This window comes from Barbus barbus, assembly GCF_936440315.1.
Source record: "Barbus barbus genome assembly, chromosome: 8".
Lineage (NCBI taxonomy): Eukaryota > Metazoa > Chordata > Actinopteri > Cypriniformes > Cyprinidae > Barbus > Barbus barbus.
The window spans coordinates 25,153,282-25,174,047 of NC_136736.1; the positions used below are offsets into that span (position 1 = coordinate 25,153,282).

The 20,766-nt window shown below is 35.8% G+C and overlaps 1 protein-coding gene across 2 annotated transcripts in view; it reads right to left on the bottom strand.

The window, feature by feature from the left end:
- The window catches only part of LOC306874175 (uncharacterized protein), a 50,036-nt gene that overhangs the window by 25,259 nt on the left and 4,011 nt on the right, over positions 1–20,766 (bottom strand). The window contains exons 1-6 of one of the 2 annotated variants that reach the window (XM_079424009.1): positions 19,107–19,295; positions 9,566–11,072; positions 7,804–7,951; positions 3,015–3,206; positions 1,634–1,774; positions 491–595 (exon numbers count right to left, since the gene is read on the bottom strand). In XM_079424009.1, coding sequence (XP_079280135.1) covers positions 491–595; positions 1,634–1,774; positions 3,015–3,206; positions 7,804–7,951; positions 9,566–10,909 — 1,930 coding nt within the window. In that variant the 5' untranslated portion in view covers positions 10,910–11,072; positions 19,107–19,295. Of the gene's footprint in view, positions 1–490; positions 596–1,633; positions 1,775–3,014; positions 3,207–7,803; positions 7,952–9,565; positions 11,073–19,106; positions 19,296–20,766 lie in introns of those variants that run through there. The other variant, XM_079424010.1, reaches the window with a different exon arrangement.

Sequence of the window (20,766 nt, forward strand, 5' to 3'; positions counted from 1 at the left end):
TACCCTTTGTAATAGCTCCATTAGATGTCCTAAGTGTGAAAAGATGGATCTCAAAATCATAGTCACTGTTGTAAAGGGTTCAACTATGAAGAATATGCTGGAAAACCAACTAATCCCAGTGGGTTCACATACTTTTTTGCCACTGTATCACATGTGTGTGAGAGAAATGCATGAGCACAGATATAGAAGAATCCACTGTTCAATCAATCATTCAACTTTTATATCCTATAACCATATTTATGTTTTAACCACCAAACTGACTATTTCCAAAATGTAGCACAGTGCATGAATTAAACCCACAATTTAATCTACTTCACAAAAAATTTCAAGAGGGCCACATACACACCACAAAGTTTTGGAAGTGAAACGGTTTTGACTAAAATTGATAGCAAAGATACAAACGGTTTAAGCTAAACTACTTTTGACAGTGCAGCAGTGGTAAAGCGTATATGGATACGGACACAGACTATCAAATTTATTCTCTCCTTACCTGATACTGCTGATGAGCGAATGAGTCGCGCAGATCCACTGCGTTGCAAAGCATTCTGGTTGGTCTTAGGTGTCATGTGGCTGGTCACAGCTGGGGCCTTCAGCCCTAATGAAATAGTGCAGAAGAAATCAAACTTCATGTTCAGACTGAGCAGTGGCATGTTTCAGTGAATGAGTCAGATGTACTGTAGAGGTTGTATTTGTGGCAATGGGTGAGGCAGAGAGAACTGCTAAAACCTTCACAATCAACCTTTATTATTTAATTAGCAAGGCAATCAGTATTAACATATCTTTAAGGAATATCTTGTCTTGTTTTGTGCATAATACACTACATTTAGAAGTTTGGGGTTCATAAGATTTCTTAATGTTTTTGAAAGAAGTCTCTTATGCTCCCCAGGCTGAAAATATTGTACAAAATAACTGTTTTCTAATATATTTAAAATGTATTTTCAGTCTTCAGTGCCACATGACCGTTCAGAAATCATTCTAATATGTATATTTATTATCTTACTTAATTTTTTTTATTATTATTATCTTTTTTATATTGTTATCAATAGTTGCACTGCTTAATATTTTTGTGGAAGCCGTGATACATTTTTTCAGGATTCTATTATAAAGCTGAAAAGGACATTATATATTGCAATCAGAAATCTTTTGTAACATTATAAATGTATTGACTGTCAATTTTGATCAATTTAACGTGTGCTTGCTCAATAAAAGTATTACAGTAATTACTTTCAAAAACATCTTTCTGACCCCAAACTTTTCATTGGTAATGTATATTTTGGATTTTTGTGACTATTCCTTAATTGTTTTCAGAGAATTATGTGCACTTGGGTTTAAAAAAATAAAAAATAAAACTAGGGTATTATGGTAATTAACCTATCAAGAGGAGTATATGGTAGTAATCCTATTGTGGTAAAATGGCATCAAAGGAGTGCTAATTGCAGTGTCATTAGCTTAAGACAATCATAGCTTTCCCACTGATTAATGTTTATAAAAGTTCTGACGACAGGAGAGTGAGATTCCCTTTGAGGCTGTTTTGATGAGTAAATAATAAATGATGAGAGACAGATGAATGTGGACTCTGATAAATATATGAAAGCAAATGTTTTAGAGAGACATGCATGTATGTTTCTCCCACCTGTCGCTGGTTTAGACGATGTGGAGCTCGCTCTGCTGCGGTGACCTGATACAGGTTTGCTAACTAGACACTTTCCTTGAACCTGGGATGCCAGTGATTGTTTGATAGACTTCTCCTCACTCTTTATCCCCTCAGCAGGAACTGGTTAAAGAGAAATCATCACATCACATTATAAAACAATATTGTGTACAATGCAATAAACATTATTCTTAATTAGTATTTTATCATGTTTTAAATCAACACATCCACAAAATTATACATTTACCAAAGAAGCACAATTGCGTGAGTCATTAAGATTTATTTTCAGAGAATATATTTTGAATATAAATGTACTATGTCTTGTTCCATGTCACATTTTAAATTCTTTTCACTTAAATTTTACATTCAAATTTACTTTTAAACTTTTAAATTTAATGATTTTTGTTTTTACATTTATGTTTGAATATCTATATATCACTGAAAACATGTCTTAATACCTAAAACATTTTTACAATTTAAAATAAATAATATTTGTAAATATTATAAACATATATGTCAATATTAATGGGCTGTTTTGTAATGAATTTAGCTCGAAAACCTTCTTTATTAATTAAACCAAACACACGTATTCCTACTGAAACCAGATCTATTTTCACCAAGACACCATGACAAGTTGATTATTCTTGAATGCAAGTTCAGAGTGTAAGACAGCAGGAGTGTGTGGGAATGAACTAATAATGATTCTGAGAGTATGTTGTGATTAATGTCTACAACACACAGCTTTGGAATGGCAGAGATTGTATTGTATATGACTGTTGCTCACAGTCACTGATAAAGTCAGAGCAGATGTAACCTTTGACCTGAGCAAAGGAGTGAGGGCAGTCTAAATTCTGAAGATTTTATTAAAGCCCAGACAGAAAGTTAAAGGGTTACTCAACCCCAAAATGAAAATTTTGTCATTAATCAATTACCTCCATGTCGTTCTAAATCCGTAAAAGCTTCGTTCGTCTTCGGAACACAATTTAAGATATTTTGGATGAAAACCGTCACAAGTCACAAGCCTCCCGGTTTTCATCTAAAATATATTAATTTGTGTTCCGAAGACGAATGAAGCTTTTACGGGTTTAGAACGACATGGAGGTAATTGATTAATGACAAAATTTTCATTTTTGGGTGGAGTAACCCTTTAAGTCTCTCAAATGTTTATACCATAGTACTTTAGTGTATGTTCATGTTTCATCTGCATCTTAAGTAAATGTCTCGTTTCTTCAAAATACTGATTAAGAAATGTATTCAGCGTGAGAAAATGGAATGGGTATATTTTAGCACTAAGAGGTTTTCAAGTATGCAACCTAAACACCTTAGGATTGAGATGACGACTTGATCTCTTACAGACACGCACCTTTGCTTACAGCAATATTGTTGCTTTCGCTGATTGTACTTCCCAGTGATGAGGAGCTGGGGCTTGTGGGTAGGACTTTGACAGGCAGTTTGGAAGAGGCAGCTTTCTGAGGACCTTTACAAGAAGGGCTAGAAACAGAAGTGGGGCTGCAGGGTACTGTGGACTTGTCTGTGCAGCGCATCCTTGGAATACCTGAATGCAAAAGAACACAGTAGTAACAAATTAATTCTACTTGCCATCTTCAGTGATACTAAAGCATATTCCAGCTAAACCGGATGTGTTTTCATAGCAGTTCTATTCAGGCAGTTGCACTCACAGTGTACTAAATTATTAAATAGACTGCAGTTATTTATATAGCATACAGATGTACATTCAGCCTTGCTGATCTTGAGAACTTCCATACCCATCATAATGATTCTGTTCCAAAACTTACTAATGAGATATTTTCCTGCATACAAAGTGATATTTACATTTATTCATTTAGCTGACGCTTTTATCCAAAGCGACTTACAATTGCTATATATGTCAGAGGTCGCACGCCTCTGGAGCAACTAGGGGTTAAGTGTCTTGCTCAGGGACACATTGGTGTCTCACAGTGGATTCGAACCCGGGTCTCTCACACCAAAGGCATGTGTCTTATCCACTGCGCCATCACCACCCCATGATAGGATTAAAGATTATCCTGACTGATTTACATTTATTAAATGATGTTTTTTTCCGCAGTTTTCACAGTTTAAACGAGGTGTAGAAAAAGTCAAACCAAATAAGTATCACCACCGAATTTCTGGGAAGTTTATTTTGTTTGTCTCTTTTTCTTTGTGAAACATGCAGTGGTGTGCTGGGAAATCTTTGCGTGTCTCCTGCATCCTGTTTATCTTTTGTTCACTACAGATCATTTCCTATGTGCAAGAACACTTGTTTGATAGGTTGAACACCTCACACAAACACATCCTGTACATAACGTAAGGTCTTCTGGGGGCACTGCTATGGAGACCAACCAGCACAAATACACATCATGTCAGCTGCTGTATTTACAGGTATGCTTGAATCTGCTGGTCACTCTCTGAAGCCCCTGCTCTTTCCTATGTTTTGAAATAAATTCGAGGAGCGTCTCGTTGCAGCCTGCGGTGGACATCCAACCCCGCCCACATCCAAATACGTCACATACTTATTATTTTGAAACAGGAAAAAGCATCGACAAGAAGATAAGTCTAATTGTTTGCAAACCGCTAAAAAGAAGAAGTTTGCTGTGTTGGTAAATAAAAAAAACATCTTTTGTCTTTACGAAGACTTAAAATGTTGACAACTTGAATGTGCGCATTGTTTGTGTGCATGTGTAAACAACAGTTCAGCATGCTTATGTGTTTTCAACTGTACACAGGCACGTTATTACTTAGATATCACTAACATATAAATATGTATGCGTGTTTGTTTGTGTGTGTGTGTGTGTGTGTGTGTGTGTGTGTGTGTGTGTTATCCAGCAAGAAAGTGGAATTATGTGGTTCCTCAACCAAGATACTGTGAAAGGGTTCTGTGATCAGTGTCATTAAAAATATAATGTGTGTGGGGAGAGGTAAATACATATGTGAGAGGGATAGAGTGTGTATATGAGTAGGTAAGAGTGTTATGTAGCTATTACAAAAAAAAAGGGTTATTAAAAAATTGCACATTCAGTTAAAGTTCATTTTATGTCATAAATATCAGTGCACTGATTCTTACAACATATAATGAATGTTGAGTTAATGTGCAATTTGTTTATAACACTCATCTCACCGACTCACAGATATGTACTTACCACCCCACCCCACACCACACACACACACACACACACACAAAAACACTCACTCACATACATATGATATTTTTAATGATATACACTGATCACAGAACCCTTGCACACTAACTTGGTTGAGCAACCACATCATTTCACTATGAATTGCTGGATAACTCTGTGTTTATGACAAATTATCTTTGTATTATTCTACTACATTTTGCTTGTTCACTTCCAGGCAAAGTCTGACTTTGGGTTTTTATTCTGCAAGTGGATTTCTCTGATCACTCATGGCTATCTACAATCAGTGGTGCAGCTAAATCTGCGTAGCTAAATGAAGAAATCGTTAATCAATCAAACAAAACATGCCCTTTGTACCTTAAAATTGTATGATAAAAATACAGTAAAATAAAGTCATATTGCTAAATATAATTACAACTAAAATGAACTGCTTTCTGTTTTAAATATTTTTTAAAAATGTATTCCTCTGATGGCAAAGCTGAATATTCTTCAGTGTCACGTGATCCTTCAGAAATCCTTCTAATATGAGCTGTTATTTTTGAAATTGTGATATCCTCTCCCAAATAGACAGTTCAAAAGAGAAGCATTTATTTGAAATAGTAAATCTTTTATAACATTATAAATGTCTTCACACTGTCACTCTTGATCAATTCAAAAGTGTATTACACTTTTATGAATTCAAAATAAGGTCATTTTAAAAAGGTGATTAAAACCCTTTTCAATGAAATCATAATAAATCAATAATATTGTGCTTCATAAAAAGAATAATTATTTATAAAAAATATATTTTTGTGTAAAAAAAAAGTATCACAATTGTTTTTTCCCCTTAAACAGGGTTCACCTTGATGAAGCTAATAAGTGCAAACATAATAAAAAACTGATTGTAAGAGTAACTTTGAAAACGCATATCGCTCACTTAAATCAGTGTTTAATTTTAAAATGTCATCTGCATAAGGAACTAAAAAGAGTTCATCTATCAAATAATGTAAGTAATGAAACTTCTGTATGCTGTTAATTATATAAGTAGTAGTCCTGGTGGCATAAAAATGTCAGTGTTTCGTGAATCAGTAACAGTATATCCTTCAACACAAAACTTTCCCCTGATTGGCAGCTATTAGATTGTGGAGTGAAAATCACAGTGTGGGCCTGTGGTCTCTGTGGAGAAACAACACGGCGATTGTCTAGGAGGAATGTGACCTTCTCTGCTTGATTCAATTCTACTTTTCATTGACACTGAAACATGACACACACAACATATAGAATATGCCCCTGAAACCACATGCACCCAAACATATCCCCTTGTAATTAAAGAAAGAGGAAACACGCAAAAGAGACAGAGAAAGAAAAGGGAATGACACAGAGGATGGTTAGGTTACGGGACAGCCCTAAACTTTTCAAAAGTGTACACATAGACACATACACATACTGAGCACAATAAGGTGTCTTTTTCTGACCAGAACAAGAAAACTGCCTTAGGCTACACACACACAGACATACACACGACAGGATGGGAGGAGGGAAAGAGAGAGGAAAATGAGACAGGAAACTGAAGTTAAGTGTGCAGTGTTAAACTCAAGTGTGTGTTATGGCTTTCAATGATGAACGTGGCCACAGACAGAGAGGAGAGTTACGTAACACTGCGCAAGGTTTGGACTCTGAAGTGTTGAGTTCTACAGGATTGTTAACTCCAGCTGGAGCTTCCCGCTTGCTCCATAACACAGACACATGTTGGATTCACTAGTAAGGACATCTCACAGGCCTAATGCTTTTTATAAGGAGGTGATTCTATTTGCTAAACCCTTAACCTAATTCTCACACAGCTGATTTATAGCAAAAAAAACAACAACTGTATTTATGATCCTGTCGAATAGTGAAGACCACTTTAAAAGTAAAATGTTTGAATGTCTACTTGTAAACTGTACTTAATCTGTAAATTGTTGAAGTGAAAATAATAAATATATTGATAAAAAAAAATAAAAAATTACAAAAAATGTTTTAGGGAACAAAAAATAAAGAAGTTAAATCTGACAAAATCTCCTTTTTGGGGACGTCTTTAAAACTGAGTCATAAATGACGTAATTATATTTATTTATTTATTTTAACAAAAAAAAAAACAATGCAATAAAAACATTTTGTGGTTAGGTAATTACTTATATATTTTATTATTTCCATATATTATCATTTATTTTGTCTATTATATATTTAGTTTATTATTTGAATAAATAAATTATAATAATAATTCTAAATAATAAAATATACACTATTGTTCAAAAGCTTCAGGGAGGGTAAGATATATTTTAGGTTTTTTAGAAGATGCGTCTTTTGCTTATCAAGGCTGCATTTATTTGATCAGAAAGTAAATCTGCATTGTGCAATATTTTTTACAATTTAAATGTAGCTGTTTTTTATTTTAATATTTAAAATTGTAATTTATGACAGCTGAATTTTCAGCAACCATAACTCCAGTCTTCAGTGTCACAGGATTCTTCAGAAATCCTTGTAATATGCTGAATTGATGCTTAAGAAACATTTCTCATTATGAATGTTGAATATTTTTTTCTCAGGATTCTTGGTTGAATCCAAAGTTCAAAATATATATTTTTTAATACAAACCTTTACTGTCACTCTAAATCAATGTATTCACTGTCACTTTTGTCACTTTTAATCAATTTAATGTGTCCTTTATAAATAAATAATTAATTTCTTTATCTTACTAACCCCAAACTTTTGAATGAAGAAAGAAAGAAAGAAAGAAAGTAAGAATTTAGTGGTTAATAGAAATTATAATCAGCTCTATATAAAAACACACATTAACACACATTTAAAAACCACAACAAGCTATGTCAAATTGTTTTGCAAATGTTTTACACTTACAATATCAGTATAAGCTTACAAGAAACATTACACTGAAGAAAACAAATCTAGAAGCTACTTCCTTAAATAATGTCTTTGAGATTTTGTTTTGTGCATGTGGAGTGTTAAACAAGCAAAACTCACCAGCCGGCTGAACCACTCTGCCTCCCGGTGAACCCAGACTACCTGTGGGTCGGGCTTCTCGGTTAGAGGGCTTCAGTCTGGTTTCTGGGGGTCCAGAGGTGGAGGTACTGTTAGTCCCTAGAGATGGTCCCAACTTGGAAGACACAGTCTGGAGAAAGAGTTGTTGATTAGCAACAGCATCCCAAGCAAGAGAGCCCAACTCTGGGCGCCGTAGGCTAACCATGGTGTTAGCCATTCCACAGAACAGACAGAAAATGTGCAGCGGTACAGAGTAAGAGAGAAGCAACAAGGAGAGGGAGGAGTAGCGGGAAGGAGGGAGGGGAAATAAGACTCGCCAGCTCCAAAAAGCAGATGAAGAAAAAAAAAAAAAAAAAAAGCAAAGGGAAAAAGTTTCTATTGTGTTACTCCCTCAGGGCTTCTGATGCTAGGACCAGCCCAGACCTTTTCCTTTTCTCCCCCCTCGTTTCTGAACGCTCGACACACACATGGAGTGAGTTTGTGGAAAGATTCTGTTGTCTGAATCAGTGTTCATATGAGTCAGGCTCCTCTCAGGAATGTTTCCCTACTCATTCTGTTCCAAGACAGTTGTTTTATTGGCAAAAACATCTCACTCATGTTCTCTAACCAAGTTGAAAAACACAGGAAAGTGAGAGAGCAAACTGGAATTTTAAGCTTTTAGATGTTTCTTAACAAAATAGTAAAGCAGAAACATGCAAAAGCACTTACGTAGAATTGCGTAAGCGCTCTGACATGCTGTAAGACTGGACAGTGAACATATAGAGAAAACAAGGTGTTGATGCACAAATGAATATCACAGTGTTTACATTCGAAAACCTTTTTGTGGTCTGCATTTACTCGTGACATTTGGTTAGACCCAACCTAATAACACATTTAAGCCTGAATAACAGCATAGCACAATCATGTGATAACACGTATAGATCTGGACTTGTTGGAGCAGTTCTCCTCATGAGGAGAAGATTGACAGGACAGGAATCAGGCAGCTGCTATTCATATGTCGTTTCAGTTTGAGTATACTAAAATTTGGATGTATGTGCATAATCGACACAAACAGCCTGAAAGGCCTGGGCGTAAATCTAGAATGCTTCCTAGTCCTAATACTTCCTTCCATTGGTGATCAACCTACTTGACTAGTCAAAAGATGCTTCATTAGAATGCCAGATGATGTCTGATAAATGTTTTACTAAATGTAATCAGTAATAAAGGTTTTAATTATATATATATATATATATATGTAAATGTACTGAATAAAACTTAATAAAAGTTTTAATAATAGTAACAATTTTAATAAATACACGTTAATAAAAGTAATAATAATAATAAAATGCAAACGTTTTTCTAATTGTAAAATCTTGTAAAGTGCTTAATAAAAAACTAACAAAAGGCTTAGCATTCCTAAAATCTGAATTAATAAATCTTAATAAAAGTTGTAATAACAACAACCACAACAATAAAAGCTTTTTCTAAATGTACTAAATGTTTTAATAATAGTAAAATATAAATACACAAACTGTAAAATGTAGCCTATGGTTTAAATAAAATGTAAAAACATTTCTAAATGTACAAACTAAATGAATAACATAAAATGCTAATTCCTGCAGAGGAATATGTCCTTCATATATCCTAGATGCAAATGGATTTTTAATGTTTGTTTCAATATTATTATGCACAACAAACAATAGCTACAACAGAAAACAGCAACTTAAACTGCATGAGCGAATAAGAGGTAAATTCAGTCACTAACCTTGCAGGTGCTCTTAGAGGTTTCTTCCCCTGCTTCTTTCTCAAGTTGAGGCTCTTCTTCATCTTTAAAATCAATTGAAGGAGGATATTCTGACTTCATTGTTTCTTCTCCTTGCGTCTGCAAGGATAAAGCGTTTACATCTTTCTCTTGACCGCCACTGACCACCATCTTTGTTTCTTTCCCTCTTGTATGGTTTGATGATGATCTACTTCTTTTTCCAACAGCTTTATTTTCCACCTTCCTACTAGCATGAACCTTCACACTTCCTGAACCTGACTGGTTAACTTTAGTGTTTGTTTTTGCGGGATTGGCTGATCTTGGCGCAGAGGCAGCCCTGGAGATGATCTTGGCCTTCACGTTCCTCAGGTCTGGCCTGGGGAACCTCTTCGCCTCAGGTTTTGTGGCTTTGGTCAGAGCAGCCCTTGTAGGAAGCTTGGCATAAACACGTCCTTCCAGATCATTGGTCTTTTTTGCTGTGTACTTTGGCTGGTTGTCCTCTTTTGAGATGAATGCGTGAGAAGTTGTGTTTCTGGTAACAGTTTTAGGAGTATTTTCAAGGGACACCACTGTCTTATTCATGATGTCAGTTTCTTGAATGGCTGAAGACAACACAACTTCCTCTTCAACTTCACTTTGGCGTTCATTCACCACAGCCATGTTAGGCACTTCTGCTTGTTGGCCTTCTGGTGAAACACTGACTGGCATTACCTCTTCAGAGCTGGTAGACACTTCCAGATCAGAGACACCAACTTGGCTCTTCATTATTAATTCTACCGAGGCTAAAGAAAGAAAAGAGTCTTCTTCCTCCTCCTCTTTAGTGTCATCATCATCGCCGTTTTCTGAAGAGCACAAGGATGTATCATCACCATCAGTTTGGCCAACCTTCTGTGTTACCACCAAAGTGACATTATTGTTGTCATTGTCACTCCAGCAGTCTTCATTAGCATCCAGATAGACAGACACGGAGTTGTCGTTGTCCTCAATGTAGTCTGGCCTGCAGTCTGGGCTCTGTATGCCAGAATCATCACTGCTGGCCATTGCTTTTCCCATCTCCATCTCTGGCATGTCCACATCCAGAGGACTATCTGTTCTGGCACTGCTCAGACTACTCAAGCTACGCACCGAGTCCGGTGATGTCTCACCTCTATCGTACAGGAGCAAGGTCGACGACAATGACAAAGGGGACTCAGAGGTGAAAGCATTGTTACTCTGTTCACGACTGTGTAACTCCAGACACATCCCATGCTGAGATCCCTGTGAAGGCCTCTTGGGAAGTGCAGGTGATGGAAGCTCAGATTTGTTTGTTGGTGATTCCATGAGACATGTGGATGGAGACACAATCATACAGCCACATCCTCCATAGCTAGATCCAATCCAGCACTGATGGACAGGAAATACTCTACTTTGTAGAAGAAGGGATTAATGTGTTTCTCATCATAGAAAGTCTATTCCTTTGATCATTCAGAAGATGACGTCCATGGTTTTGGCTGACACCCTTTTAATGACTCTAAGGAACAAGAAAAGACAACAGCATGTCAGTTGCATTTCATCTAGTCCTGACCTGTACTGTGTTAGAGATTTAAAGATTACAGAGACTGAGATAAATGCAGGGTAACCAGAGTCATATATGAAAAAGCAAACACAACAGCAGTGTTGAATATGAAAAAAATATATATATAAATAAATACATAATACAAAAATAGGATTATGACTCAACTTCTAGTCAAATCTAGTAATGAAATTGACATGAGATGACAATAAGGCATAGTATAATATTTTATAAGATAAAGAAAATGTCTTGTACTGTTTTGTAGAGAGGTTTAATGAAGAGCACTACTGCGCCCTACTGGCAACTGTTCATGTAGTGCTCTCTGTTCTTCTATAATGAGAGTCAAAGGAAGAAGAAATGAAGAAAATGTAGTACAAAGCTCAACAAATTTAAACAAACATTATTGTTCAACTTATATAAAATATTAAGCTTATCATTGCATATACACTAATGTCAACATTTAGCCTTTAAGTAGTGTTGACAGTCTCAGGTTAATGTGCGAGTGAGTGTGTGTGTGTGTGTGTGTGTGTGTGTGTGTTTATGTGGTTTATGAGGACACAAATTTGTATAATGACATGGGTATGACAGAGGTATTACAATATGAAGGTGGTTTATGAGGACACTGCCTATGTCCCCGTAATTCAAAAGGCTTAAAAAACATACTAAATGGTGTTTTTTTGAAAATCTAAAAATGCACAAAGTCTCCTGTGAGAGCTAAGTTTAGGTGTAGGGTTGGTGTAGGGCAATAGCACACACAGTTTGTTCAGTATAAAAACCATTACGCCTATGGAGAGTCCCCATAAACCACAAAAACCAACATGTGTGTGTGTGTATCATTAAAGGAAATAGTATATATAATTGTAAATTAGCATGACATAAGTACATAATAATAAAAACATTTATATACAATATGATAATGTTAAATAAAATTATATTATAGAATTAAAAATGAATTTCTCTCTTTAGGTTGATTCATAGAAGGTGTTCTATATACAATCTATAATATAATATAATATAAAACACTCTTTCTCTCTAAGTTGATTCATGAAAGCTGTTATTCTGCTTGAATACTGGAAAAACATGAAAATGTGTCTTTAAATTAGTCACTCTTTGCATAATTTAGGCATGCACATGCACAATCAAGTCTGTATTATGTCAGAGTCACACTTTTCAATCAAATGTGGGTGACAATGTAGGGCAGATAAAAGCTAATAAAAGGAGCAGGCTTTTATTTTGATAATCGGGGCATTCTCTCTCACACACACACACAAGGCAATGGTGACAGTTACAGCCACAATGGTGTCCTTGTGTTTCCAGACAAATGCCAATTGGTCCATTACCAAGAGTCTGATTGTTCTGCTCACAAAAACCTTTCATATAATACACCAAAAGTCATCTTTTATTACAAAGAACATGCTGATATCAAGCTGGTTTGGGAGGATGTGTGGGTGGCAAAATGCTTCTGTGCCCTTTCTAAGAGCTGGTGCATGATCTCATGGCACCCATGCAAAAGTACAAGCATCACTTGTGAAGTTATTTACTATGTATTGAGCGTAACTGCAGATACCAACCATATATAGGTAGGTAACATTATAGTTTTTGCAAAAGTCACAAATGATGATGCAATAAATTGCACTGTCTAAGTGACGTGCCAATAAATCAGTATCATGCAACATTCTCCTCTGCTGACCTTCTGGAGATATGCTTATGCCACAAATATTGCTACTGTTGATGAAAGTGCTGGTAACAGCACAAACGCATATACCATATCACTGAGATGAGCAGAATGAGATGAGCAATCTTTACGATGCAAAGCAGAGACAAAATCTGATCATCTTCACCTTTAAAACTATTGATATGTTTAACAAATAAATTGTTATATAACATAATACTTTGTATGTTTATTTGACTCCTTGAACTAGACCTCTCAACATATCATGTACATAATGAATCAATGACTGTTGAACTGGTATAGAGTTAATTAGTGCCAATTGGACAGTTGCATTAATTTACATTTATGCATTTAGCAGACGCTTTTATCCAAAGCGACTTACATTGCATTCAAGTTACAGTTTTTACATTTTTTTTATTAGCTCTTGCTTTCCCTGGGAATCGAACCCATGACCTTGGTGTTGCTAGCGCTATGCTCTACTATTTGAGCTACAGGAAGAGAAATGCTGATTAAAGGAACCATTTTATTAGGAAAAAAGTTGAATACACTACCATTCAAAAGTTTGGGGTCAGTAAGATTTTTTTAAAGAAATTAATTATTTATTCAGAATTAGAACACATTAAATTGATTAAAAGTGACAGTAAAGACATTTATAATCTTACAAAAACTTTCTGTTTCAAATAATTGCCATTTGTTTGAACGTTCTATTGATCAAATAAAAAAATAAAAAAATACACTTGAGCACCAAATGAACATATTAAAATGATTTCTGAATGATCACGACAGTAAAAATGGAAGTAATGGCTCCTGTGATTTGCCGTCACACAAATAAACTACATTTTAAAATATATTCAATATTTCACAATATTCACAATTTTTTCCTTTTTTTGTAAACACTGGGACTAAAATCTACAAATTATTTTTGTTTTCATATTAGTACTAAACCCTTCAGTACTGAACTTAACTATGATGTCTTAGAACAATTAGAAAATAAAAAAATAACTAAATCTTAAAAGTACTGTTTATAGATGTACATTCAGTGATCGCGATATTATGCAACACTTTCTTGTTTCCCTCTGTGCTCAGCTCAGATAGCAGTGGGATACTGAACATGGAGTGCATGACCCTGGCCTGCATAGCTCTCTCGGTCTGTGTAACATGTTTTGTCCAAGGCCACCATAATCTTCTGAGATTGACAATTACACTTGGTTTAACATCTTTCTACCCAAATTATCAGAGAGATGAGACACAGAGAACGGGAGCGAGAGTGAGAGAGAGGCATACTGCAGCAATGATTTCATGCTGTGTTAGGGTCAATCCTACTTACCCCCGGGGTGTGAAGAGAATGAGAGTGAGGTATCAACTGGACAAATGGGAGATTACAAGACATATCACATTTCTCTACACTCACTGTCATGGTCTCCATAAACCCAGTCCCCTACACATTCACGTTAGCTATACACAACGCAATTGATGACGAGAAAAGCGAGCCCTGTTGTGCTGCACTGCATGCCTGTTAACTGAAATAAATCTGAGCGAGCATCACGCTGGGACAGAAATTTCACAAATCTCAAGCCTAGAGATACACAGCTAAACATCTTAAAGAACTGAATTCTATTACTAGAAATGAAAAAAAAAATCTCTTCTAACTAAATTAACAAACACAAAATATGCAAAAAGTAAGACTATGTTTTGTTTGTTAAAAAATTGAGTAAAAGTATGGGGTTATTTTTGTTTCATTATTCCAATTTAATAGATTATGATCCACAAAAATGTATAGAGATTCACAAAAAAATAAACAAATTCACAAATAAATATTAGGGGTGCTCCGATTGATCAGCTACTGATCACTATCGGCCGATAATCGCTTTGGGATGTTTGATCGGCGGTTTCTAAAAAGGCCGATGTCAAGCTAATGGTGTGCCTGCCGTCAGAGGTTTGGCATGACATGTAGCAGCACCATCTCTTTTCAGCCTCTATCCGGCGCAGGTGAAATAATTATAATGTTGAAGGTGAGGTACAATTCAGATTTCTTCATTAAATAACTTGTAAAGTAATTTGAAAACTTTCTATGAGACATAATTTCATAAACAGCGTGAGTGAATCGCGGTGCGCGCTCACTCTCTTTCTCTCTCAAAATGCGCAAATGGCTTCAAAATCGCATCACGAGCTGCGCGCTGCACAGTTGACACAGGAATTGTCACTTGCACAATCGAGGCAGTGTCGCATCGTCACTAAAGTTTATAAATTGCATTTCTTTTTAATTCTTGCTAGTGTTTAAAGAAACCATTTAGCGCTCGCGCGCTCTCGTGGATTCATGCACACTCTCAGCGCACACACATAATGCCAGGTTCACATTAAGCTATTGTGCCACAACTGCACGAATGTCAAAACAAAAATGCAGTGCATTGTCAAACATTTAGGTGAGATAAATATAGAAAAAAAAATGTCAAAAAAATGCCCCCCCCTCAAATTAAAAAATCCCCTCTCACAAGAGTCACCTGAAAGGAGAATTCCCCCATTTTGAAAAATGAAATTCAGGCCCTGAATGAATGTCTAAAAATCTTGATTGGATCATCACTATAAATAATTCTACATGATAAACAGAAGGCTTTATAAAGACTGGTATTGGTGATTGTATCGGCAGATACTGCTTTCTGTGATCGGCGATCGGCCTCAAAAATCCTGATCGGAGCACCCCTAATAAATATAATCAGATCAACAACAGGCACCTTGAATGTACGGAGAAGAGCAGCATAAAGTCAATTTCAGTTTAAAACAAATGATATGTGGAAGATTAAATTTAATTTGACAACATATTTCAACATTAAATTAGTGAACACCCTTTCTCCCTACAAGAACTGTAATAATCACATTTTCAAAATCCACCTGGCTCAAAAATCTGCAATGGCACATGCATTTAAATCAGAATGGTGTTTTATGGCATCATCACACCAGTGAATGACTGACATCAACCCAGTTTTCTTTCACTAGTCTGCCCACTGGCCCTCTGGGTGAAAAGAGCAGTGAAGCGAAGGGTGGATAATGCTTCTTTCCCTCACAGAATGATCCAGAGAATGTATGTGATGTTCTAGGACTGAACTCAGTGGTTCTGTAGAACACTCCACAGTGCCTATAGGGCCCCAGCAACAACAGAAGATGGATTATTATATAATCAATATTACTGAGCTGTATCAGAAAACCGTGGACTTAAGTTTCAGTATGACCTTCCCAAGAGTCAGTGTTTCTTTGTCAATGTGATACACAATACATTTGCTTTTCTCAGAACTAAAATGGCAACACCTCTATAACCTTGCAGAACATCTGATCAAATTTCTGCACAGCACCTTAAGCATCATTTCACATTTAGCACCTGCATAATTCCCTCGGTTAATATGCATAATTTGGGAACTGCAGCTTTTCTGTAACACGGTTTTTTGTAATTAGGTGAGTATTTCCATTAACGAGGAATTATACTGATGACCTAGAACGAAACTATTTCAGCATGTGATGACAAAAGGCTGCTATGTCCTCTTAAACCAGCTACGCATGAATTGACATAGCTCTCAGCATTGAAATCATTTTTGGCCACTTTTAGCATAGTTAAAATTCAGGTTGCTTAAAACTTTGACAAATGCATTTCCTTATGTTTGCAACCACTATTGTCCTTATATGACATAAGGCTGAACAGAACGTCCACAGCTAGTTGACAACTTGAATAAATTACATAAATTATTAAGGTGGGCAGTTACACCTCCATATAAATGTCATTCTTTCTGAGACGCTGGGAGCGATTATGCAACAGTGTCTCAGTTTTCATGCTGGTTCTCTATACTTTCTATATTAACAATCACTCTTGCATAAAACAAAACTCTAACAAAATCAAATATTTCATTCAGAAATGCACGTTAAGTAGAAACTTGGAAATTCTTTAACGTTTTATTCCTCTTCCCGCCTCCCATTTAAGAGCTAAAAATAGGCTCAGGCCCAGAAGACGGAAGCGAGGTCTCTCTCTCTCTCTCTCTCTCAGTGCAGACACCTGTCTAAGTGCCCTGGTCAGGTAAATGTAGACGTAGCCTGTGGACTAAAGCTGTTCCATTAAAAACTGTTCCAAACAACACAAACTAAAGAGTACAAGGACTTTGCACATGGCATATGTGATAACTTGGTGTATGCATTCTGATAACAGTTGCATTGCACAAGCACTGCAATACTACTAAAGATATTTAAACAAGCAATGATTTTGCAAAGTAAAAATTAAAATTAATCTGTGAATTATAGAATAAAATACTCGCTCCATAAAATACTCTTTTGTGACTTCTCTTTGTGTCTCTATCTCTCTCTCCATACTGTGTAATTATACTGCATAGTTGAGCATTAGCAGGCTGTTTGCTTGGCTGGTGCTACAGCGGTTGAAAAGGTGTTTATTCTCCATAGTAGCACTTGGTGCCAAAACTGATCTCATAAGCTTATACTAATGCCTGAGCATCAAGTCCAGATTTGCACAACTCTACATAGGCCCTAAATTGACTAGAAGAAATGTTAAACACATTGAGAAAGAGCTACAGATCGACTAATGCTTGAATTCTTCGGCAATCATTACTGAACTAAAAGTCAAAGGACTGGTTTAGTAGATATTGATTTGGTCAGTTTTTCTGGCAAGCGTAATAATGTTATCCCTAATACAGATCTTATTTGTTTACATATTGTTTTCAAAAGATTAATCATTTAATTATTTGTACATTTTACATTGAATCTCTATATATGTTGGTTTATACTACAAAATAAAATACTGTAACCGATGCAATACCATGCATACTCTGAAACAGGAATGTACTTGTTTATTTGCGTGCAAATGATCAGATATGCAGAGTGCTGTAGTTTGTGAGCCGTAATTATGCTGCTTAGAAAAAACATGCAACCACATATAATGCTCATGGCTATGATGATGACATCTTAATAAGGAAGATGAACCACTTTTTCAATACATGGGAACAGCGATGAAAAAAGCATCTTAATCTATGTGATTGCACAAAATTGATTCTGATAGGCTTATATGTTATTGCACACACACAGTTCTTAAGTTATGTCAGCTCAATTATACTGATGAAATTAGTCATTCTAACCTTACCTAATTATTTTATCATTTAATCTGAGTCTACACATTACATTTTTTGACTCAATCTAATGGGATTTTTGAGACAATCAGATTTTTATCACATTCAATATATACTTCAATTCATTTTAGCACAGAAAGTAAATGGGAAATGAGAAATAACATCCAAAATCTAAATGCATACTTACTATTTAATTGCCATGTACTGACAACGATAAAAGTTTGATTGTGCTCATCTGCCGTTATTGCTTCTGATAACATTTTGAGTCTCATTATGACTTTAATCTTAATATTAAGACATTTTCACAGAAAAACACCATTTGAAGCCATCTGTATTAACACAGTGTATACTGTAGATCCGTTTCACTCAGAATCCTCAACTTCTCTGGATTTCTCTCGGTTCCCAAACACTTCTGTCAGAACCAAACAGTTGCCAGAGAGATGAGCAGTCTACTTTGTCACTTTCAGTGTCTGTGATACCAAAATACCCACAAGCCTCTACAGATCACTCCTATTCTTACTGACTCCAAACGTTATTTTTATGGTACTCCAGTAAAAGAGCTGCCAACATTTTTGGGTCAATTAAATGCAAAAATGTGATTATGAATCTCATTAGGCTAGGTAGGGTAAGCTATATACAGGCAGGTGCATATAATCACTAGAGCAAATAATCTTACAACACACAAAGAGTCACGTCCCTCTAAAGCAGTGATGGTGTGTGGTGCATTTCGACTTTGGCGCTGGTGCAAGGTAACATTTGTGTAAACAGATCAATAGGTCGCCCTGGTTATATCAAAGAGCACTGGAAAGCATCCAAAAAGAGGATGTGCTCTAATAACTTCATCATTAATATATACAGCTGTGATTCGGGTTCCAAGAACACACTTATCAATACCAGCATCACATGCGCAAACAAATCAACATTACATTATATAACTGTAGCCTACATGTAATTATTGTGCATACAAATGCATAAATTGGAGGTTGCAAGGTATAACAAATCGCAATATAAACAAATTCAAATCTCCAAGAATGTACATTCTAATCCTAATATAAGTTATTAGACTGGGATTGTTATTGTAAAAGCCCCATCTGACTTGAAAAACATAAAAACATCCCTCGCATACATACAGCTGAAGAAAAGTTAGAGGCTGTCTCATGCAACTACGCAGTACATGACTTAAATATGACACCAAAGACGTACCTGCTTTTCAAGTGTTTTGAATCAATCCTAGAGTGTATTTCATTTGATCAAAACACACATTTCCCACAAGTAAGCCTGTCCCGGACAGAATGTGCTGTTTCATTCGATCCTGCCAGCAAAAGCACTGCAAGAGAGCAGTTTCAGTCAGAGCGGAGACTCAGAGAGAGACCCCCTCCCCTCTATCTTCAGCTGCAGCCAACCCGTGCCGCAGTAACCAACCAGAATTGTGTGTGTGTTTGTGTGTGTGTGTGTGTGTGTGTGTGTGTGTGTGCGTGTGTGTGGGTGGGCAGATTACCTCCTCCTGGCTACAACTTCTGTAGAAATAAGGGGCCCTCCTGTGAGTAACAGAATGCATGGTTGCTAGCAGCCAAAACTCTCGTTTAAAGAAATGGAGGAGTCTGTCTGCTCAGTTTTAAACCTGGTGGATGAGCGAGAGAGATAGTGATATGACAAACAAAAGACAATGTAAAATGGACCAGTTTTACTAAAGTTGGTCTTATCTCAAAATGGGAGATTAAAAACCCACACAAATCTGTTCAGATTAACAGTGATAATCCAGCCAAATGCATGTCCGTTGAGTTCACAGCTCTTCTGGAGAGTGTGTGATACACTTCATGAACTAAAACAAGTCATCATCTCATTCATTTTATTTTATTGGTACACTATCATTTTAATTTTAAATTAAATCAAGAATTTTATTCCATTAAATTGATACAATTTTGACATTAAAAATATTTATATATATATTTCTATTTCATGCTGTTCTTCATCAAAGAATCCTGGAAATGTATCACGATTTCCAGAAAAAGATTATTAAGCAGCACAACTGTTTTCATTGATAATAATAAGAAATGATCCTTTCCAAAGGATCATGTGACACTAAAGACTGGACCAATGACTGCTGAAAATGCAACTTTACCATCACATGAATAAATTATATTAAATATATTAGAATAGAAAAAAAAGATAATTTATATTTAATAATATTACTGTTAAATGCAGCCTTGGTGAGAACCCCTACTAATCCAAATTTTTTAACAGTATATTGAATATAGTGATATTCAACATGGTCAAATCCATTTAGACAACACCATTTGGTTTCACCAAATTCATCAATATATAAAAAGTCTCCAGCATTTTTATGCTTAAAACTAATAATACTGAAGAATTCTTTCTGACATTTACAAAGAAATAGAAAGAAAAAAACCTGTACAAAAGTCAGTTTAATGCTAATCAGTTCACTCTGTGTCATACTTGTAACACTACTGTCTACTTGACTTGGCAGAACAAAATCTACTTATTTATTTACTGAAACAATGCTGTTATAAATTTCACTTCTGAAGACTAAATTGCGCAAAAATGCCATTTTTATCTGCCTTATGCAGTCAAAAATATGTAAACATCAAGGACAATATAAGAAACTAAACTTTTGCATTGCTGTGTGAGTGTTTAAGTGTTCTCAATTGTTTTGGCACAATGCTATATGGTTGCTGGGGTGTTCTGGGTGATTGCTTGCTGGCGCAAGTCAAAATAGCACACCAACAAGTATGATATTCTGGCTTGCTATCAACTAAATAGTAGTTTTGTCAGCTGACTTATCATTGAATTGTGGTCAAGTGGTCAATAATAGACTACGGTATCTTCAGACTCACAGCTGTTT